The 22,135-nt window shown below is 42.9% G+C and overlaps 2 protein-coding genes across 4 annotated transcripts; one reads left to right on the top strand and one right to left on the bottom strand.

Moving 5' to 3' along the window:
• Window positions 1-8,735: 8,735 nt before the first annotated feature.
• On the top strand, window positions 8,736-12,825 carry LOC134793004 (uncharacterized). 2 transcript variants are annotated; one of them, XM_063764517.1, is made up of 3 exons: window positions 8,736-10,514; window positions 10,605-10,714; window positions 11,155-12,825. In XM_063764517.1, the coding sequence occupies exons 1-3, from the start codon at window positions 8,939-8,941 to the stop codon at window positions 12,715-12,717; spliced, it is 3,249 nt and encodes a 1,082-aa protein (XP_063620587.1). In that variant the 5' UTR covers window positions 8,736-8,938; the 3' UTR covers window positions 12,718-12,825. The 2 variants fall into 2 exon arrangements, with proteins under 2 accessions (XP_063620587.1, XP_063620588.1); XM_063764518.1 differs by having other exon boundaries at window positions 8,736-10,508.
• A 2,290-nt stretch (window positions 12,826-15,115) lies between these two features.
• LOC134792991 (solute carrier family 25 member 35-like) lies at window positions 15,116-20,344 on the bottom strand. Of its 2 annotated transcripts, none has more exons than XM_063764493.1 (7): window positions 20,168-20,344; window positions 19,037-19,170; window positions 17,994-18,115; window positions 17,444-17,646; window positions 16,954-17,077; window positions 16,125-16,264; window positions 15,116-15,308 (listed from the first exon to the last, which is right to left on the bottom strand). In XM_063764493.1, the coding sequence occupies exons 2-7, from the start codon at window positions 19,151-19,153 to the stop codon at window positions 15,118-15,120; spliced, it is 897 nt and encodes a 298-aa protein (XP_063620563.1). In that variant the 5' UTR covers window positions 19,154-19,170; window positions 20,168-20,344; the 3' UTR covers window positions 15,116-15,117. The 2 variants fall into 2 exon arrangements, with proteins under 2 accessions (XP_063620563.1, XP_063620562.1); XM_063764492.1 differs by lacking the exon at window positions 16,125-16,264 and adding an exon at window positions 16,294-16,436 and having other exon boundaries at window positions 20,168-20,328.
• Window positions 20,345-22,135: the final 1,791 nt, after the last annotated feature.

Consider the following 22,135-nt stretch of genomic DNA (forward strand, 5'->3'; position numbering starts at 1 on the left):
CTGTGTGGGATCGTAATTCTAACCTAACCTAAACCTACTTTCATAGCCGTTCATTTCTGTGTGGGATCGCAGTTCTAACCTAACCTAAACCTACTTTGAAAGCCGTTCGTTTCTGTGTGGGGTCGCAATTCTAACCTAACCTAAACCAACTTTAAAAGCCGTTCGTTTCTGTGTAGGATCGCAGTTCTAACCTAACCTAAACCTACTTTGAAAGCCGTTTGTTTCTGTGTGGGGTCGCAGTTCTAACCTAACCTAAACCGACTTTGATAGCCGTTCGTTTCTGTGTGGGGTCGCAGTTCTAACCTAACCTAAACCGACTTTGATAACCGTTCGTTTCCGTGTGGGGTCGCAGTTCTAACCTAACCTAAACCGACTTTTATAGCCGTTCGTTTCTGTGTGGGGTCGCAGTTCTAACCTAACCTAAATCTAAAATTCTTACAACAGAAAAATGTATAAATGTGTAGTACGACATATAAAAATGTATTAAAGTAATACGTCGACCAAATGAATTGCAATGTTTAGTAGTTGTACCAATTAAAATAATTTGAAACGAATTAGTGATCAAGTAATATTCGTTGAAAAGTATTTCTACGCAGTAAGAAAAATTGAAATAAATAGTATTATGAAACAAAATAACGCCAAACAATATTACTAGTACTAACGTTTCGATATGAATCGTTGTCGATGAAATAATATTCGATGAAAAGTTTGTCGGCAAAACAAGGGTACACCGTCGGTGGCCGATCGTAAGATGAGGCAGAGGGGCTACCGCGCCGGCCCGCAATTTGCGAACTTCGATTTTCGCGGTTATAGTCCAGATTCCTCAGGCGTATCGCGAAACGTAATATCTTTGTCTCGTCCCCTGAGTTGACGCGGGGCTATTGTATTGTATTGTATTGTAGTTCGGGCGATTTTCCGCAACTCGACGTCTTGCGCCTATTTTGTGTGATAGGGGGTGGACTAGTCTTGCCAGCCCAGCTCCTCGAGGAATCCTATCAGACCTTTGATGTTGAGTAGGACCTCGGGGAGGTCACTCGGGGATCCGAGATGTTTTGCCCTGTATGGGGCCAATCCGCTGCATTCCAACACCACGTGAGAGGCTGTTTCTTCTTCCTCCATGCATCCACGGCATAGGGGACTGTCTGTGACACCTGTTATAAAAAGATGTTTGTTAAAAAGTCCATGACCTGTTATGACACTGGTTACCATACTCAGTCGAACCTTTCCTAGTTGAAGGAGCGCCCTTGTGAGCTTACCGTTCATGCTCGGCATGGCTTGCTTGGCCTGTCTGCATCCAGTTTGGTTTAGCCAGTGTTCTGTGTGTAGTTTCCCTGTACGTGCCAGCAGCATTGAGCGTACCTTACTAAACGGTATCGGGAGGATCGGTTCCGGGCCAATCGCCCCCGCACCCGATCCTTGTCTGGCGAGCTCGTCCGCGGCGTCGTTACCTCGGGATCCACTGTGTCCTTTGATCCATTGTAAGGTGATCTTATTGTTCTGACATACCTCCATTAGTCGTTCGTGGCATTCGTGTATAAGTTTGGATGTGACTATATGGCTTTTTAGGGCCATTAAGACTGCTCTACTGTCGGAGAGTATGCGGATGGAGGATCCTACTACCTTCCTTGCAGTGATGGCAGCCGCCGCGTTAATGATGCCCATGCACTCAGCCTGGAATACCGAGTTATGGGCTCCTAGCGGAGTGGTGATTGACATGTTCAGGTCTTCTGAAAAGGTTCCAGAGCCTGATCCGCTGTCTGTTTTGGACCCATCAGTGAAGATTCTCAGCTCCCGGGGATTGAGTCCTTCGTAGTTGTCGTCCTCAAATAATTGTATTTTGTACCTTTTGTCAAAGATGGCTTGTTTGTGAATTCGATCCGTGCCCGCCATGAGCACTGGAAATTCGCTGTATACTTTTTCCAGGCATGCTGTGTGAAGAGCTCCTGTGGTGTTAGACCATATATTGAGGGTTCGTAACCTTACCGCTGAGAGACTGGCCTCTTGTTGTATGTGTAGGTGCAGCGGTGAAAGGTTTAGCATGACCTCCATGGCTGCAGTCGGAGTGGACCTCGTGCAGCCAGTGGTGGCCGAGCATGCGAGCCTCTGGAGTCTTTGTAGCTTGTCTCGTACGTTGCCTAGGTTTGTTCTTGGCCACCAAACCAGAGCACCGTAACAGAGTAGGGGGCGGATTATAGTCTTATAGAGCCAAAGGGTAATTTTCGGGTTGAGTCCCCACCTCCTACCAATCATCCTTCTGCACTGCCAGAAGACTACTCCCGCCTTGTCTATGCGTTTGTTGATGTGATTGTTCCAGTTGAGTTTACTGTCGAGCGTTAGCCCTAAGTACTTAACTTCATCGGTCAGCTGTAGCTCAGTCTGGAAAAGTGTTGGTCTGGTAAAGTTGCCAAGTGCCCTTTTATTGGTGAACATTACCATTTCTGTTTTGGTGGGGTTAACTGATAGGTCAAAATCTCTACACCAGCGTTCTACGATCCGAAGAGCTGCCTGGGTGAGGTCGCATACTGTACTGGCAAATTTACCCGATATTAATATTGCCAGATCATCAGCGTAGCCTATTGTGTAGAAGTGTTCCTCGTTCAGTTTGGTTATGAGGTTGTTGACTACTAGGTTCCACAACAGAGGTGACAGAACTCCCCCTTGAGGGCATCCTCGCACCGCCGCTACGGCCTGCGGTTCACCTACATACCTTATTGTCCTTTGATTTAGCATGTTCATGATCCACTTTACTAGTCCGGGTTCAGCGCCGTGGCTTTCCAAGGCGTTCCCTATACTGGAAAAGTGAGTCTTGTCAAAAGCGCCCTCTATGTCAATGAAAGTGCCGAGGCACATTTCTTTGCCGTGGATGGCCCTCTCAATGCGGCTTACAACCATGTGTAGAGCCGACTCCGTAGATTTACCTGAGCTGTACGCGTGCTGGTTGTTGTGCATCGGTATGTTCTTTAGCGCTCGGTCCCTCAGGTCCCTGTCGCACAGTTTTTCCAAGGTCTTCAGCAGGAATGATGTGAGACTGATGGGCCTAAAGGATTTGGCAGCTGTGTAGTCGTTCTTACCTGGTTTAGGTATGAATACCACATTTACATCTCTCCATCTCCTGGGCACGTACCCCCAGGCTAGGCAGGCTGCCATGATGTCGGTCAGGGTTTCCTGGATGAGTCCTAGACCCCACTGTAGGAGAGCGGGGAAGATCCCATCCGGACCAGCCGCCTTGAAGGGATGGAAGCTGTCTATGGCCCACCTGAGTTTCTCAGCGGTGACGACTCTGTGCGCCATTTGCCAGTTGTTGTCCGTTGTACTGTATTCCTCGTCCTGCTGATCTGCATCGGCGAGACTTACGCATCCTGGAAAGTGAGTTACCAGGAGAAGGCGTTGGGTCTCTGCAGGGCTAGATGTGTATGTGCCATCGGGTTTACGCAGTGAGCCCAATTGTGATGTGGGCTTGTGCGCTAAGGTTTTCCTTACCCGGTTGGCGTGGTCAAGTGTTTCAATGCTGCTGCAGAAGTTCCTCCATGACAGGGATCTCCAGTACCGCAATCTCTTTTTGTACCTGGCCTTGGCTTCGTAGTAGTTATCCCAGTCCACCTCAGCCGTTGTGTTCATGGCCCTGTTGAAGAGTCTTCTGGTTTTCCCCCGGAGTCTCTCCAGTTCTGGGCCCCACCACTGGTGACCCTTTATGGCAGTCTTTGCCGGTGGTTTTAAGGGGCACGCCTTGTGGTAGCTGTCTACGAGGGTATCAGTTAAGATATTTACCTGCTGTTCTATCTGAGCCGGTTCCCGAAGGTCATCCCTCGGTGGAAGCCGGTCAAGGCTTTCCCCTAGGACCTTCCTAAAAGTGGCTCGGTCCGTTTTCCTGGGATTCCTCCGGGCGGTTGGTGTGTCTCTAGATGCTAGTAGATTGAAGCGAATCCATCTATGGTCTGAGCAGGAGGCCTCCTGGGAGACTTGCCATCCCATAATTAGTTCACTGACCTCCTCCGAAGCCAGAGTCAGGTCGATAATCGTCCTGCATCGTTTGTTTACAAATGTTGGTTCAGCGCCTATATTTAGAATGTTTAGATTAGTAGTCACAAGATATTCAACAAGTGTCTTACCTCTGTTGTTGCTGGTCTCCATTCCCCACAGTGGGTGGTGTGCGTTGGAGTCGGCCCCGATGATTATTGCGAGGCCTGATCTCTCGCAGTGGCTGACCAGTCGTTGTAGTTCGGCAGGCGGTGGCTCGTCCTCTCCGGGCATGTACGCCGAGGCGAGGACTAGGTCGCGACAGCCTGTTGGCAGTGGAACTTGTAGTTTAATCGCACACAGGTCTCTGGAACAGAATTCAGTGAGCGGTTGTGCAATAATATTGTTAGTAGTTAGGATACATGCCCTAGGGACGGCATGTACCGTGGAGTAGTAGAGCTTACCTTTCGTGTCGGACAGCCCGCGTATGTATCCATTGCCCGCCCATGGTTCTTGTAGGAGGGCAACGGCTGTTGGCAAACCTACCAGGCAGCGTCTGAGTTGGGCCGTAGCGGCCACGCTGTGCTGGAGGTTTGCTTGGATGACACTAGTTGGTGTCCATGTTGTCGGTGGTGGGGGCGGCATCTTGCATCTCCCCTCCCTCCTTGAACATGTCGGCCAACCCCGACACTATCCAAGCCGACAAGTCCTCACCCTCGGATGATGACCCGGCTGGTCCCTCACCAGTGCCAAGGAGCTCATCCTCCGAGAGTTCGGGTATCGTCGGCTTGGGTAGAGGCAGGGGGGCAACTTTCTCCCCGGAGACAGACTTGCTCTGCTCGGAGGTGCCCGCGGCCTGTTCGTTGGGGACCTGTACTCCCGTTACCCTTAGGGTGGAACCTTGCAGGGTGGGAGGCTGGTCCAGGTATTTGCCTCCGGGACCCCTGAACCTGAGGTAGACATTGCCCACCCCACAGTTCAGGGATCTCCCCCTCTCCATGAAGGCGGGGACGAGGTCTTCGGGGATTGTGAACTCGACAAACCACCCCTGGTCTTGCCGTAGTATTTGTATAATGGACCAAGACCCGACCTTGGCCCATTCGTTCTGGTACCTTAGTCCGTCAGCTGCCTGACGGACGTCTTCCCAGGACGAGTTATTAATGTTGGGTATTAGGAGCCCGCACTTAATTCTCCTTGCCATCTCCGACTGGCGAACCGCCTTAAGGGAGATGTCTGGCAGGGTTAGGGCCTGGACACATCGCTGAGACCAGGCGGCCGAGTATTCGTCTTCTGCGAAGACCCTCAGCTGCCCCTCAGCGAAGATGGGCTTGCCCTTGAATTTGGGTGGCCTGGCTCCTACGAGGTTTCTCCTCGCCTCCTCCACGATTGCTTGGTGCAACCCGCGGAGGATGGCGTTGGAGTGGTCAGCGGTGATCTTCCCCGACTTCGCGTCAGTAATGACGATCGTCAGGTCAGATGCCGCTGCTTGTGCGTACGACAACGGTTGGCTTGGGCTCACTAGTCGCTGCTTTTTGTTGTCTCCTTGCGGGGAGAAGGACTCATCTCGCATCCTTTTAGCAGCGGCTCGTGCGAGCTTACCAGGTCGTCGTTTGGAGGGATCTGCGGCCGAACCCGTAGGGCTGTCGCCCGACGTTCCAGCCTTAGGGGGTAGGGTGGAACCTTTTCCCTTCGGCGGAGGCCTGGCAGCAGCAACCTGCTTGTTCGGCGCCGGTTTGGGTGCCGGCTTCTGGGAAGCCTGCACACCCACACCGGTTGCAGAGTGTGTCGGTGTTGGTGTGTTGTCCAGTTGCTGCTCTCGCGCTAGACGAGCTGCACGCCTCTGGTTCTTGTTTTTCTTCTTCTTCTTAGCCACCCCACCTTGACGTTTAACAGGGGGGGGTGGGTTAGAGGAAGAAGAATTCACAGGTCTGGCAGGGTGAGGCTTCCCAGCAGGGGGTCGCTTCTTGGACCTTCGGTCCACTACCTGCCAGTCCTGGAAGGGGTTTGGGCCGGTCTGCTCCCCAGATGAACTGGGTTGCGGACGGGCCGGGGTTTCGGTCTGACGCACTGTCACTGGAACAGCTTGTCTCGCCTGTGTGGCTTCACCATTAGCGATGGACGCTGCTGGATCAGCTTGGGGTTTTTCGTTAGACCTGGTATCCATAGTTCGTAACGATTAACTTCATCCTCATCGGCTCCCACCCTACAAGGGCCCACACCTTGGGAACGCTTACACACACATATAAAAGGTGCTTTCAGTCGTTAGGACACCGACTCGGGTATAGAAGTGAGAAGTTGGCTAGTTGCGCGACATCGGAAATGTGTGAAGGTGGGACGTAGGGTCGTCCAGGTCAGACGCCCTCCGCCCGATTCACCTAAACGCACTTCCTCAGCATGGCCTTTCACCACCGCATCAGCAGCCGAAACTGCCTCTGCGGCCCTCTCACTTCTCGCCGTGAGCCCACCTACGGTTCCTCACTTGACCATTTCCCGGACTGTGGCTAGTAGCCCGGGCTACCGTTTTGCCCGAAATTAGGGCCGAAGCAGACGTGTTACCACGCGGGTTGGCAATGGCTCAATCCCCAGGATCCCGTCATCCTTGCGTACGGCGCTCTACTGTGCAGGTCCTAGCACAGGTAGGTTATGTATAGGTCGTCAGTAGTAACCTACACCTACTGACAACACCAGTGTGGATGTTAGCCGCCACTAGAAAGAGGCACGAATGCCAGTCGCTAGTGACGTTGCCCAGGATGGACCGGGGGTGACAGACGGACCTTTGGGCAGGCCGGAGCCCACCCAAACTTCCCCCTGTCTCCCGCTCGGGGAGGTCATCACACCACTCCACCCCGACGGAGCTATTTCTGGACAGTTTGCCCTTCGGGCATCTGAACTGAAGCAACCGAACTAACTTCTCCTACCTTCATCTGTATTAGTTTAATGTGACTACCGTCAAGACATTACACAGGAACATTACGATCTGATCCTGAATGGCCTGATCTGCCTGACATATCGATAGAGACAGTGCGTTGCGTGCGTTGGAGGGTCTGCCATCTCGTGACCTGAATCGAAAACAATTCACGCTTCTACGTATAGTGTAGTAAACGAAGCAAGTTGTTGTATGGAGACCCATGCATTAATTTCTCAGTCGATGAAATTTTGCTAGGTTATTGTATAGTATGAGCCGAAACTAACATATAAATATCCAAAAAAAAAACCGGCCAAGTGCGAGTCTGACTCGCGTTTCTAGGGTTCCGTACATAATTCCGACTCACGCTTGACTGCACATTTCGAATAGGTTTTCCTGTCATCTATAGGTAAAGAACTATTTTGTGTTTTTTTTTCAAAATTTTAGACTCATTAGTTTCGGAGATACAGAGGGGAATGTTAATTTTTTGGCTATTTGTATTTTCTTAAATAACTTCGAACCTAGGTATGTATTTTAAATTTATAAAAAAAATATGTCCATCTTTGGGTTACTAATTTACATATGTGTAACAAATTTCAACATAATTGGTCCAGTAGTTTCCGAGAAAATAGGCTGTGACAAACAGACAGACAGACGCACGAGTGATCCTATAAGGGTTCCGCTTTTTCCTTTTGAGGTACGGAACCCTAAACACACTTCTAAGTTAGGTATTTATACGTAAAAATACAAATCTGTTTATATATTTAACCGAGTAATTCCTCCGTCCAAAATTTTTTTACCAAATAAGTTATTAGTATTTCTGCTGGGATATTTTTTTTTCTCATTTTTTTTGATATTTCATATATTGTTGCAATACGTTACATGAATATGTCCGGTGAAGACGAAAGTTTGAACGGAGCATTTTTCCGTAAAAAGATATTACCGATTTAAGACTTTAGGTATTTACTTAAATACTATTATAATTATTCTTTGGATATTTATACAATAGTTTTTTCACCTCAGCAGCTCGAACAAGGGTACTTTGCTTCTTAAAAACAGTGAGCAAAATGCGATTTTGCTCACTGAGTCATTTTGTCTCACTCAGTGAGCAAAATCGCATTTTGCTCACTGATTGTGTCTCACTCAGTGAGCAAAATCGCATTTTGCTCACTGAGTGAGACAAAATGACATTCAAGTGACCTTTATAGTCAAATGTCATTTCAACATGCGGGGTCTAATACAAGTTCGATATACTTGGGTTCTATTATCTCTGTCCCTCTAGGTATGTTCTCACTGCTTAGGGTGAAAAATTTTGTGTACTACACGAGATCAAAGTTATTTACATCTCGTGCGCTTTTGAATCCCTTACTACGCTCAAGATTCTAAATTAGATTCACTCGCTACGCTCGTGAATCTATTATAGAATCTTTCGCTTGCACGGGACTCAAAAAAGCACTCGAAGAAATATCAAACTTTGATCTCTTGTTGTACAAATAACTATTATTTATTGATACTTTATCATATTGTAAAGTTTTTTCTGGCAGAGGAATTACTGCGGGGTCCACTACATTTATTTACTACACTAGTAGGTATACTAGGTATCTGCTTCACCCTGGCTCTATTTCGCATGGTAGGGTCTGCCATCTAGTGGCTTAAACCTTGACCTAATGCTTTGCGCCAATGAATAGGGGGCTTCTGTGCTGCCGTCTACAGTTCATGTACGCTCCCTAAAGGTAGCATAGAGGTACAATCACAATCCTATATTTTATATATGATAGGCAGGCATATTTACTGTGCATAGAGTTTTGTTGTAAAAGTAACCAACTAGATATTAAGGATATGTCATTTATATATATAAAAGTAAACAAAATGTCAAATACCTACTATTCTATTTTGAAATATGACATAAATTTTAAATTTCAAGTAACTAATATCTTAAATATTCAAAAATTTTAACTAAATACATATTTAGGTAATGTAAGTATACTGATGGTAATATAAAGGCGCGCACTTCGCTAAATAGTGTATTGTTACATTTATAAAAGAAACGCATAAATATTTAGGATATGCGTCACGATGTCCCTGTCGGGATTAGCGTTTTTGTTCGATATAATTGTCGAAGACCTAAAGAGCTTTGTGCCAACCAAAAAGTTTGTGATTAGAAGCCAGTTTGCAGATATTTTTTCATTGGTATTGAAGAATCCTGAACCAAATCTGCGGAAGAGAAAGCGAAAGAAGGCGTCGAAGGATAACACCAAGGCAAAAGATGCTAAAAAGGTAACAGACAGTGCCGAACATAACAAAAAATCACAAAAAGGTCAGACAATATTATTTGTGGGCAATATAGATACTCTGATGGCACACATGTTGCAATATCCAATGGAATTATGTTTATGCAGTGAATACAATCCAGAAGAAAGGATAGGGTCCACTTTGATACCGTGGAATAACTCTTTTATTGAGTATATGATGAGCCTTTATCACGAAGCAAAACCCGCTCCGGCAAACGTTAGGTCCGTCTACAACGTCTTCAATGAAGCGACTTCGAAACGGATGGCGGCAATACGCCTAAATATCAAGTTACGCATAACGGATTATATCAATTTAAATCAATATACGGCTTTGTCAAACAGACATCCCAATACCTTTATTAAGATGGATATCGAGCAATTGTATATTCATCAATCAACTACTACAAGGTTATGCGATGGCACCGGTACTATAAAAACTATATACAGTGATGGAAAAAATAAAAAGAGAAGTAGTGTTAAAAAACGTAACGCTAAAAGAAAAGCAAATATTGCAAAAATAGCTGAATATAGAGATCAGAAATTTAGTCACGCACAGCCTAAAAATGAGGTCAACAAAGAGAATAAAATTCAGAGAAACCTTTTATTACATTTAACCAGAAGTGATATAAACATCGTAAAACCATTTAAACTCGATCAATATATAAGAAAGAACTTGAATTCAAAATCTTGCACAGCAATAAAACAAGTCAATTTGTTCGACTACATCTTTGGGGATAGAAGTGGACCATTTGGAAATAAAACTTACACAGTTGGATATGCTACTGTAAACATAGCTAAAAATAAAACTCCATCAGCTTCTTCATCCAGTCCTCCAGCAACTGAAAGTCCAGGCAAGGCTACAAGCAAATCATCGACTTCCTTAGAACCAGATTATACTACAGTCAAATGTGACACCTTAAGCTGCATTTACAAGAAGGAAAGACCGCTCTTAGAGAAACCTGATGATAGAATTCTTTTAGATATAACAAGTGTTAAACATTCATGTTGCGTGACCGACACAATTGAACGACAGATGGAGATAATTGGAGGAACAACTGAGGAAAAGGATCCATGTTACTGTGCTTGCGAATGTACGTTTGGTTTCGAAAGGAAAACTACCTATTGCAAAATCTGCAAAGGATATGAAAAACGCGGAGACGACTTAGACGGTAAACCTCAGTACCTCATGCCGGATCCCTGCCCGGTATACCACAAAATCAGTAGAATAAAAACTGGAAGCACTTCCGGAAGTGATAGCAAGAAAAAAAGTAAAAGCATAGAGCAAGAGAAAGTTGAGGAAAACGAAAAGAAAGCAAAGAAAAATGATCGATTTAAATTTAACTACGGCTACAAAGGTATACGTACGTAATTTTTTTATTTTTTTTTTACGTGTACTTATCTACTTTGAATTAATGGAATACGTATATACTTAATTTTTTTTTTCATTATAGCTCCTAAGATTGGGCACGATCGATGTGTTTTGCCATGCACTGGGACTATGTCCAACGTCCCTAAGCATATGGGCTGGCTCTGGACTGCTGATAACGTCCCCGGGTTAATGGTATGTTTATTCTATCTTCTACTATAGATATTAATAATTTTTGGTTTATTAAGCTTGTAAAAATTTGACAAGTAAAAGTGCCCGGAGACTTTAATCTACATCATACAAAAATTTTGTGATATTTAACTGAAACCACTTTTTCCTATATTTGCTGCGGGGTCCTTTACTTCTTATCTTGCACCGACAAAAATCGCAGCAAAATGGCGTGGAATGGTACCTACTCGCGTACTATCGCCCACACTGTTAACTGATAGTTCGTAAACCTTATTAAAAGGCATAAGGTCACTGATGGACATTAAGAGTGTTGCTGTTTGTACTTATGCACGTATATGAATTAGTTGTGTCCTAAAAATATATTTTTTGTAGTTTACATACACACGTGCAATTAGTTCAAAAATAGAGCTATTTCTTTGTTGATTTTTTCACTTTTTTTTCTGTAGTTTCGACCTTCGTGGAAACCTGGTGCAATTAATAAGGTAGTTGCAAGAAAGCTCAGAAATGCCCTACATCCAGGTGAAGTTACCAGTAAGCGTAGAAAAGCTCCGGGCCCCAAGAAGCGTCCTCTCAAACGACCGCTCCTGGTCGTCCATAAAAAGGATGGCGAATTTACTGTTACGATGGAAACCATGAAAACCTATAACAGACCGAGAACTATCAACCAGCCGCCTTACGAGGACAAACCGGCTCTGACATACACTATAGGGAGAACAGAAGAAGAAAACCGTGAAAGAAGGAAGAAGAGGGAACGTGCCGCGAGAAGACTAGAGAGAGAGCAACGCGAGTTCATTCAGAGTGCCTTCACTGACATGTGCAAGGAAATATGCTTGAAGACTTACCAGCAGGCGTTAGGGATTCTTCCTGATGCTGAAGATCCTGAATGCGCTTGCTACCCACCTCTGCCCGACCCTAACCGCGTCAACGAAGACCGATCATGTTCATGCTCCGATGACGGAGACTCTTTAGCATCCGACACAGACTCTGACGAATGGATATTAGAGTTCACCGCTCCGACCGCCTACTACGATTCCAAATACCAAGGCACAAAGGTTAAAACAGTAGACAACGGAAGCCAGTATACGTACTTAGACTATAGAGTGAAACTTACCGATAGATTCGGAAATGCTGTTCCAAGATTCTTTAAAGGACCCGATGGGAAAGAACAATGTAGTGACTTGGGAGGTTTCTGGAGCCCATCAGGTCATAATTGGCTCCAAATTAATGTCGACGGTTTCATAGGCCCCGACGGGCGATGGGCTCCGTTCACATTTATTGGTCCCAGCGGAGAACCAGTTGACACCGACACAGGCAAATTCCAAGACACAGAAGGTAATTGGCTAGTAATAGGTGTCGACGGCTATGTAGATGGCAACAAGTGGAAGTTTTACAAGCAATCTGCAGAAAAAATACCAGGTACGAAGACTACTACGACTACCAAGACTACCAAGACTGCCAAGAAGAAGTTATCAAAGACAAGAATTGCGAAACACACCACAGACAACAAAGACAAGGCAGCTGATAAGGACGAGTCCTTACCAACATTTAGTTGCTTTGGGGATGCTTCGGTGATGGACTTATCCAGGATGGGGATTGTCGGGCATGGTCCGGATAAAAAATTGCTGAGCAAAATGCTGAATGATTTGATTGCAAAGGGTGTGAAAGTGAAGGTACCCCAGACGCCACGATTGCCTAAGTCTCCGGCGTCGGGCATGCAGCGACAAAGGGCCGACAAATTGTTCTACAGACCAATCTGTCGGCACCCTAAGCCATCGGATAAGGGGGTCATCGAAAACTTCGGCTCGCGTTCCTACTTTAGAAGGAGCGAATTTAAAAACCGGAGCTCAAAGGCGCGTATACATGACTTGGAGCAACAGGGTAAAAGTCTGAGCACCTTCCATGAGCCATGTTTCAATTCGAATTTGGATTGTAAGAAGCGCCGCCAGCGACGGCGGGTGGTCGTGATGATGCCACACGCTCATAAAACTCATGATAGTAACTACACTTGAAGTGCGCGTCTGCGTTGGCAAATTTTTAGTATTGTTTAATTTTTTTGGTAGTGTGATAAGTGAAATTTGTAACGTTTTGTAACTGTAAGTTAAGAAGTATATATTTGTAGTCTTAATGCTCTGATTGCATTTTATTTCGTAATAAGAAAGTAAACTATTAAATGTCATTATTTTTATTACACACAAGTTTCTTTGCTCGGACTTTCTTTGGCCCCACACTATATACCTATTGAGAGGAGTGTTATTATCAAATATGCTTAAGTATTTGTTAAATACTTAAGTATAGGAAACGAATATTTTAAGTACTTGTATGTACCTAATCTTGGATAAAGATAACGATAGAGTAAAGAATACTTATTTATCAGCTGTCACGGGAATCTCGGGAGTCTACCCCTAAAATTTAAAAATCGATCGTGTATATAGTCAAAAGACTACTATACTCTAATAAACGAACTATAGGTACCTGACCTAACTTGACAACGTTAAAACTCCGATTTTATAAGGCTCCTTTCTTTAATTAATCTTAGTGAAGCCTGGAGGTATTTCAACGGATGTGGTGGAGATAACAGTCAACATTTTGACAGTAAGATTTTTTTTCTTTTATTTAATTTTTTTTGTTCATCTTCAACTATGAGCAGTTTTTCATTTGATAATGTACTTTATTTCAGGTAGCACAAGGGTGGAAGCCGGGCGCCGTGTCCAAATATATCCTAAGAAAACTGAAGATCGCTAAGCTAAGGTCCGCAGCTGTGACCGACAGTGCACCAGCGAAAAAATCCAAAAGGAAATGTGGCGACAAACCCACTCTCGTCATAAAAAAGAAGGATGGAGAGTATTCAGTCGAAATGCAAGTGACGTCAGAGAACGAACATAATTGCGTCGTATACGATCCACTTGTGTATAAGATTGCATCCGCAAGCAACGAGGAAAGGGTCAAAAGGAGAGAGAGAAAGGCAAAAAGATTAATCGAGAATATGATAAAGGAATTCAACGATCCTTTTCACCCAGACGTTTGTCAGCAGACGTGCGTTCGAGGTTATAAAGAAATTATTGGTGTTTTTGATTCTGAAAATCAAGGCGATGGTCACTCCGTGACTGGAAGCTGTTCTTGTGAAGATGAGCAGGATCAGGATTCTGACGGCAGTTCTCTGGATCTCGACTGGGAGATACAATTCTCGCCGCCGAATGCTCGGGTCAAGAGTTAAACGGTAATGACAAACGCGAGAGTCGTTTGGACGGTCGAATAAAAATAAATGCGAATAAAAATAAAATGCGAATGTGGCCTCACTTTCTAGATGTACAAGTGTACCTACTTTGACGAGAAAATTTAATAAGTATTGTGTGAAAATTAAATAAGTAATTAAAACATATTTATGACTAAATCTACATTCTACACGCGTCTAGAATCTTAATTCTTGCATTTAAATTTATATTTTTGTCACTGCAGTGGTATGTACATACATACAGTGTTTACTGTTTAGTTGAATAATGCTCTACACTCTCTACAGGTAGAGTAAACTCAGTAAGGGCAGCTACTACCTAGATCCCTTGCTGCTACCGAAAATTTTAAATTTCTGATATTCGTAGCGATACCGATTACCGATACCGATTTTTGTAAAATGCCAGTCATCTTGAAAAATGTTGATTCGAGTTATAATCCAGTAACTTTGTCGAATTTTGTAACCTGTTTTGCGTCAAATCCGGTAGTTCTGATTTTTTGCAGACTTATTTATGATGTTGGCCTAATGAATAATCCAAGTTTGTGACTTCGAGCGCTGAATGCAACTTTGTCAACCCTGTTTTTATGGGGGGGGGGGGGGAGGGGAGGGGGGTACTATGTTGTGGCTACCGGGTCAAATCAGCTTTGATTGACCTTAGAAACAATTGTGCCAACCGGCATCGCCTGAGACAAAAGTGTATACTCACTGCACTTACTTAGCCTACGAATACAAGTTCAAAAAATTATACATTTTGAAAGGCTTTATCTCGGAAAATATTAGATGTACTGTAGAGACAATTCTAGTGTCTTATTGTAGCAAATTTAGTCTACTTTAAAAACGCCCTAGGAAGTTACTATCAAAAACTAGTACTTTAGGGTTATAATCGCCCAAATCTAAAAAAAATTGCGGTTTATTCGATTTTTGACAAAGTTGCTTTCGGCGCTCGAGGTAAAAAATCAGAACTACCGGATTTGACGCAAACGCAAAATGTATAATTTTACTGTATTATTAAGTTACTTAAATGAAACAAACTTAATTTTTATTCTGAATACAAACGACATATTTTACGCATTTTTTCCCAATATTTATAATGTAGGTATATTCAGGTAATATCTAAGATATATTTTTCTGGCCTAGGTCAACGGAGAGGAGATATAATAAAACGAAACAATTATCACTATCAGCTACTTTTATCACTCATATATAAATTCAACATATCCCATATGACTAGTGAGAGCGTCGTGTGCGGCGTTATCCTGATGTAGAGGGGTCCGAGCCCCTTGTAGAGGCCGTGGAGGCCCTCTGTTTTGTAGATCTTGCAAAGCGCGTCGAACACTCCTGTGTAGAGCAGGCCTCCGGTAGCGGCGGTACCTGGGGGGTAGAAAGGAATTAATATGTTGAAAATATACTGCCGAGATAGAACCAAAAAGTCCGTTCGATTTTTTTGTATACCTACTATTTAAAATTATCTAAATCAAGTGGTATGATAATAGAAAAAACTGTAGAGTGCTAATGGAAATTTAACCTAGTTTGATAAAGACTTTCTGCTCTAAACATCTAGGCAACAAAATTTAGGTACAATCCTTTTAACTGTAGGTACTTTTTTGTGAGCATAGGTAGTCCTGTGGACTAGATATCAGATATTTGAAAAGTGAGATAATGCGGCAAAAATGGTTCTGGTGTTTATTTCGTATTCAGGCCAGATGTAACTTTAAATTGAGTGCGAAATAAAATAATTATTATGACAAAACATGACCAAAACCACATTAGCATCAGCATCTTTCCCAATAGTTATATGCCTAGTTTAGTTTTCCCTTCCCAACCAAAAACCACAACCAGTGACTAAAGAAATTAGAAACTTGCCTTTAGAGTTAGACCAATATAATTAAGTCTGCAACGATTTTGATAGCACACGCAGTGCAAGTGTTATTTTAAACGTCAAACTTCTATGAAATTATGACGTCTAAATAGCACTTGCACTAGGTGTGCTATCAAAATCGTTGCAGACTTATCTATGTCTAACTCTAGGTATTTTAAACGTGCGTAAATTGAAAGACCTCAGTTCACTAGGATCTATAAAAGATCTTCGCAAACTGAGGACTGTATAAGTAACTTAAAAATACATAAAGCAGCAGGAAAGAGGCAAAGACAAAGCTCCAAAGCGTAAGCAACAAGCTCTCTCCATACCCTGATTGTAAATCCTTGTATTCACGACATCGAACGGAGTTTCCAACATCACAACGAAAAAACTGCTCACAAAACTCGCGAGAAGCGCGCGAGTCACGGGATCTTTGCCGATTCCTCTTGCCTCCAGCTCCTGCTTAACTCTGCACACGAAAACAAGCCTTATTATTACCCTGGTTGTAAAGTCGCACGGTGGTGACGTCGAAGGGACACATGGCCAGGGCCACCACGGCCCCGCTTATGGCGCTGGCTAGAACGGAGAGCCAGAAGGGTGAGCGATCGCAAATGCCTTGCGATGCCAGCCATTCTTTTGCTCTGGAGAAAAAAATTGACAATTCACATAATTTTATAGATGATGGCAAGGCAGTAAATTATCTACAGTACATGCACTAAATAAGTGACTGAACCGTTACAAAATTAACCTATAGTTATAGTACAGCACAGCTTACTAGGTACGAAAGTATTCCCAAAGATCATGCTTTTCTTTATATTTAGGTTGTGGACATTAAGATGTCCAATCTAAATATTATCCTTAGGTGTGACGTACTTCTATAATTGAGTACTTTCTTTCAACCTTCATCAATTTCATATTGATAGAGTTCCTTTTGCCAAATCCGTCTCAATAGGTCAACTTGATGTGCTTATATCCTTAGCCCAGAAGCTTATAAAAAGGTCCCCCTTTCCATTCTAATTTGAATCTTCATTTTGACAAATCACAATTGCAGCTGTGTTGGCAAGTTTTGATGTCTTGGTGGCTAGAGGATATCACAAGTGGTCGAAAAATGGTGGAACTTGAAAGACAACTATGTAATATAAATACTTAAAGACTTACTTGGAGAAGGTAGTGAGTTGCGCAGCGCTACCGACCGCCAACCTCGTGCAGGCAGCGTTGACACCCGCGAAATAACCCTTGAAGCCTTCCGAGGAATAGATCTTTGACATGCCGTCGAACATGCCTGAAATAATAAAACAAAAGATAAGATAAAGTTAATCATGAAATATACGTGCTTTCAACAATGTTGTATTACATAGGTAGCTGAGACCTGTGCATCAGACTGTTCTACATCTTCATCTCTTTGGTCCTTACGCTCACATCTAAAAATGTCGATTATTGGAGGGTAGCAATGTGACTGGACACATTTGCAATCTGGATACAGCCAGTGTAGTTTTCCGGATCTGGATCAAGATTGAGGAAGGATTGGAGGATCTGGATTGCGGAATCCCTGGATTGAGGACGGAAAAGTGTCAAGAGTTAAAGGTCAGAATGGTATCTATAATTTATACTATTAACCCCTTCTATGGCTTCTACCTTCAAGACTTACCTTCATACCTATGTTGTCTGCCAACCGCTATACTCGGATGTGATGACGCTTGTATTCTCGTCTTCAGCACGGATACAGGATTACCAACGACTCCACTGACGATGCCGCTCACGCTTGACCAGAACACGGATTTGCTGATGGACACTTCGCCAGTGTCTGTGCTTGTCCAGCCGCGGACTTCTGATATGTGGTATAATCCTAATCTGTAACGAGATAAGCATTGTCAATGAAACTGTCCACTTCAGATCAATCATTATTTTAGTCTGTATTTATTTGAGCCTATGTTTACTTAGAAGTACCACGTTGGCTCCGTTAATACTAATTTTTCAAGCTTATTATCAAGATACTTATGGATTGATGATAAATTTTATTTCACTCCCAAACGGGTCAATTCAACTGTTTTTTTTTTCTTTTTGTAAAAATGTAGACTTGGATTCAGCAGTTTCCCTTGGATATTCGGCCAGTCCGGGCGTTGGCTCCGTTATACCTGATGATCAGGACCATAATGCCACAGAAACGCTCTATGGTTGTGGTGGAACAGAAAAGTTACCTGACAGAGTTCATTGTGAAGCCGAGCACAAGAGCCGGAGCGAGGCCCTTCTGCAACGCGAGGACACCGTCGGTGCGGCCGATGACGAAGATCGCGTGCAGCATGCCTCGGTAACGCACCACCTGTCCTTCAACAAAACGGCACGTTCAACGTCTGAGAGGACTATTACAGGTGCAGTTTAGTTTAGTTGTTTTAATCGTCCCAAATATAATATGTCGGTAGGTATTACTGACACAAAGTGTAACAGTAGTTTTTGCTAGAGTCTATACAGGGTGGCTAAAAAATAACTGCATTCCCGTTGCTAGGGAGGTTTTGGGATTATACTGAGCAACTTTTACTATATAATCCCAAAACCTCCCTGGCTGTTGCCAGGAATGCAGTTATTTTTTAGCCTATAAGAATATATCATTACAATAAATCATTGGTAGCGAATTGTATAGATAAAAAAGGAAATAATATCTATGCTTTTCAACTCCATGTACTATTCCTTGTTTTCATCTAATGTGTAAAACTATCAATTACCTTACTACATGGATGTCAGTTATTAAACAGGATCTCTCCAACAACAATTTAGATCCAGCGACGACCCAGAAAAGATATCTCTGGAGAAGGAGGATTAGGATTAGGAGAGCCGACCCCAATTAGAAATGGGACAAGGCCGGAAGAAGAATAAGAAGAAGTGTAAAACTATCAATTAATGAGCTTATAGGAGAAGAACTAAGGAAGATTTAAGAACAAAATCAACAGGTTTGCTTTTAATATTGCGTTATTGTTAAAATCGTGGTGTAAGTAATAGAACCACTGGGTGTACCAGTACGGTTACCATCAGTTTGTCACTGACATAAACGCCGTCGAGAACGTAATTTACTTTCTACACATCTCGCTCGCACTCGCATATTAGTGCAAACGGGATGTATAGAAAGTAAATTACGTTCTCGACGGCGTTTATGTCAGTGACAAACTGATGGTAACCGTACAGTAGTAGTTTTCTTTTAACGACTGTCGTCTTGAGTTGGCTTACTATGCTTATAGTAATTGGTCACCTGCTGGTCCTTGGGCTGCAGCTCGCCCTGCAGCTGCAGCCGCGTCTTCACCACGTCTATGGGGTTGGTGAACACCGTGGCTCCGGCGCCGGCCAGCCCGCCGATCACGAAATCCATGGTGGCACTCCTTCACCCTTTAGAACAAGATTTCAGAATAAAGTCCGTCTGTCCGTCCGTCTGTCTGTCACCAGGCTGTAACTCATGAACCGTGATAGCTAGACAGTTGAAATTTTCACAGATGTATTTCTGTTGCCACTATAACAACAAATCCTAAAAACAAAATATAATAAATATTTAAGTGAGGCACCCATACAACAAACGTGATTTTTTTGCCGTTTACGTAATGGTACGGAACCCTTCGTGCGCGAGTCCGACTCGCACTTGGCCGGTTTTTTTTTCCTTTTATTAGAAAGAGACTTACGCTCGTTAGCTTGGAATCAAGAGAGTGTTAAATGTCTTATAATACATATACATAGTTATACATATTACGATACAAGTGCGAAAAGTAGGAAATTCGTAAATTACCGCACTAGTGCGTGTAAACTACTTTCTGTACCAATTCAGTATCATCACCAGACCATATATATTTGATGTTATTTCCAGGAATATAAATAGTAAGTAAAATCTTCGTTATCATTTGATACTTAAGTAAAAAACATTTATCATCGTGCAAACTGCAAACAATTACCTACGTCGACTGTCAGCTAATTAACGTGATATTCTAAGCGCCGCCGCCTTTTATTTTATTGCGTTAAAAGAAGAGGAAAATAATTAATACTTAATGATAAATAAATATTATAGGTAGTCACTTCTTTTAATCATATTCAATTATAATCATATCGGCGCGCAATCATAGACCTTCCTATCATTCAATTGGTTAGACTTTAACCCGGGCATAGAGAACGCACAGGTAATCTAGTTTAAATCGTTAGCACTGTATCGGAACTAGTTCAAAAGTTTGATAACGATAACACAGAGCGCGCTAAAACTATTTCTAGCAAAATTAATTAATTGTAAATGTGACATCAATGACTTTAATGAGACATGAACAATATATAAACATACCTAAAACAATATATGATACGAATTTCTAAATATAGTTACGTATTGCACATGTATAGTTCAACTCACCGTGGCCTTGAAAATATAACGCGAACGAAACACTACACTACTGAATGTACTGAAAACCTTATCAATTCTGACACATTTTAACAAAATACACGTCCAGACGTGTACTTATCACAGACACTTTACCTTTGCTATCGTTTGGATCTTGCGTGACATTGAAATTATTACGTTACGTCAGTTAAGATCAACTTCAAAACGACTTAAGCGACGCTTTTCTGTAAATAAACTATGACCTTTTATGCAAGTAATGTAGAGTTAGCAATACAATTATTATTTGCGGTCCGTGAGGTCGCTACTTGCCAACAGACATTCTAATTAAGTATGAAACGGAGTTGGTTCCGCATTTGTCCGCCTGCATAAATAAGTTTGCGGTAGTGCTAGTGTATTTTTGTTATACAACGTGCTGGTGACGTCACGACTACGACACGAGCGTGGTTTGGCAAGCGTGCGAGTGAATGACAGAATTTTATGGCACATTTGTAGAAGTTCATTCATTTTAGTGTTTTAATAAATCTTTCTTAATTATTTTGTAGCTATAAATTTAGTTTCACGGCATGTCATGTGAGTCATGTCGTAAGGTAGGTCAAGAGAAACGCATGCACGGTCTCCCAAAGTACATAGAATAAAGGATGTATTTATTTAATATTCATTAGGTATATATAGGAACCTACTCGTTCGTGCCAGGATTGTGATACTTAGCATTCGCAACAATTTATCAATTTCTGTACTTTGTACAGCTACACTCGTAGACATTGGAAAGAGATATAAATAAAGGGGAGTGCTCCGAGTAATTGTTTAGGATTAATCTCTGCCGCTTCTTTGCGGCATCGCTCTACGTGACATTTCCATCGTCACCACTTAGATGGTTTACTGTCCTCATCTTTGCGTTTCTACAGAAACTTCCTGCCTCACACCTCAGCCTTCACACAGCTAAACTGTGAAATGAACCTTCGCCTGCGGTATTTCCGGTCTGGAAATGTCATTCAAACTTTCAAGAAAAGAGCGTACTCCCTTCTTAAATACCGGCAACGCACTTAGAACACCTCTGGTGTGGCAGGTGTCCATGGGTCGGCCGTTCATATAATAATCTTATAGTAACGGAATTGGTATAAACAATTTCAATCCTAATGATTACTTAGCGTTAATTACGTTTATATTAACCTTAACTTACCATTTCAGTTGGAATTATCTATACCAATTCCGTTAACACCACTCTGCTGCACCAAAAATTCTATAAAATTTACGATGCCTGAATATGATAATACCGAGTCAAGGCTAGGGTTACCAGATACATATATGTCAGGAATTTTGGCATTTTGTCAGGAATGGGCACGGAACACGAAAATACTTAAATTAATACAAATAATAAATTTAATAAAACTTAAATTAATAAAACGCGGCTATCGGCTCAATCGGGTGTCTTAGACCCTCCCCCCGGTTAGATCGGAAATCAGGAATTTTGGCACGCGTCTTCGTGAATGACACGATCTATAGATTGTGCGTTGTAAACAAGTACATATAGATTTCTTGAAACTACCGTCTACATAAAAGCTATCCGGTTAATAACCGTGCCGGTTCTCGGAAACATCCGGCCGGGGGTCAGCGGCTGAAGGCCAAGGGCAAGTAGGCAGTGAACTAAAATGAGGCTAGAAGCGTTTGCCCTATGAAAATACAACCGACAAACTGGGTGACAGAGGGTTTACTTAGAACACGGAATTTCGTCATGTTTGTACTTACTGTCACTCCAAATAATGCAAGAGCAATAGAAGATGAAGGGAAAATCTGCTTTGCAGTTGTCCTACAGAAAGCTTAGCAGTGGAAACTTCTAAAACACCAACTACCTACATACCTAAGGTATTCCTTAGTCTATTTATGTCTCAGCTTTTTTTTAGCTACTAGTGGAGAAATATATTTATAATTAAGACAACTCGTACTTAGTTAATTACTACACATCAGGCGCTCCCACAACAG

The sequence above is a fragment of the Cydia splendana genome, chromosome 8 (assembly GCF_910591565.1).
Source record: "Cydia splendana chromosome 8, ilCydSple1.2, whole genome shotgun sequence".
NCBI classification, from domain to species: Eukaryota; Metazoa; Arthropoda; class Insecta; order Lepidoptera; family Tortricidae; genus Cydia; species Cydia splendana.

What these genes read in the sequence shown, in the direction of transcription:
- LOC134792991 (XM_063764492.1), bottom strand. Translation starts at nt 19,153, where the DNA reads ATGGATTTCGTGATCGGCGGGCTGGCCGGCGCCGGAGCCACGGTGTTC. An exon ending in TTCACAATGAACTCTGTCAG is followed by an intron (nt 17,647 to 17,993) that starts GTAACTTTTCTG and finishes ATCTCGTTACAG; the next exon opens with ATTAGGATTATACCACATAT. An exon ending in CGTGCGACTTTACAACCAGG is followed by an intron (nt 15,309 to 16,293) that starts GTAATAATAAGG and finishes TCTACCCCCCAG; the next exon opens with GTACCGCCGCTACCGGAGGC.
- LOC134793004 (XM_063764517.1), top strand. Translation starts at nt 8,939, where the DNA reads ATGTCCCTGTCGGGATTAGCGTTTTTGTTCGATATAATTGTCGAAGAC. An exon ending in CTACGGCTACAAAGGTATAC is followed by an intron (nt 10,515 to 10,604) that starts GTACGTAATTTT and finishes TTTTCATTATAG; the next exon opens with CTCCTAAGATTGGGCACGAT. An exon ending in ATAACGTCCCCGGGTTAATG is followed by an intron (nt 10,715 to 11,154) that starts GTATGTTTATTC and finishes TTTTTTCTGTAG; the next exon opens with TTTCGACCTTCGTGGAAACC.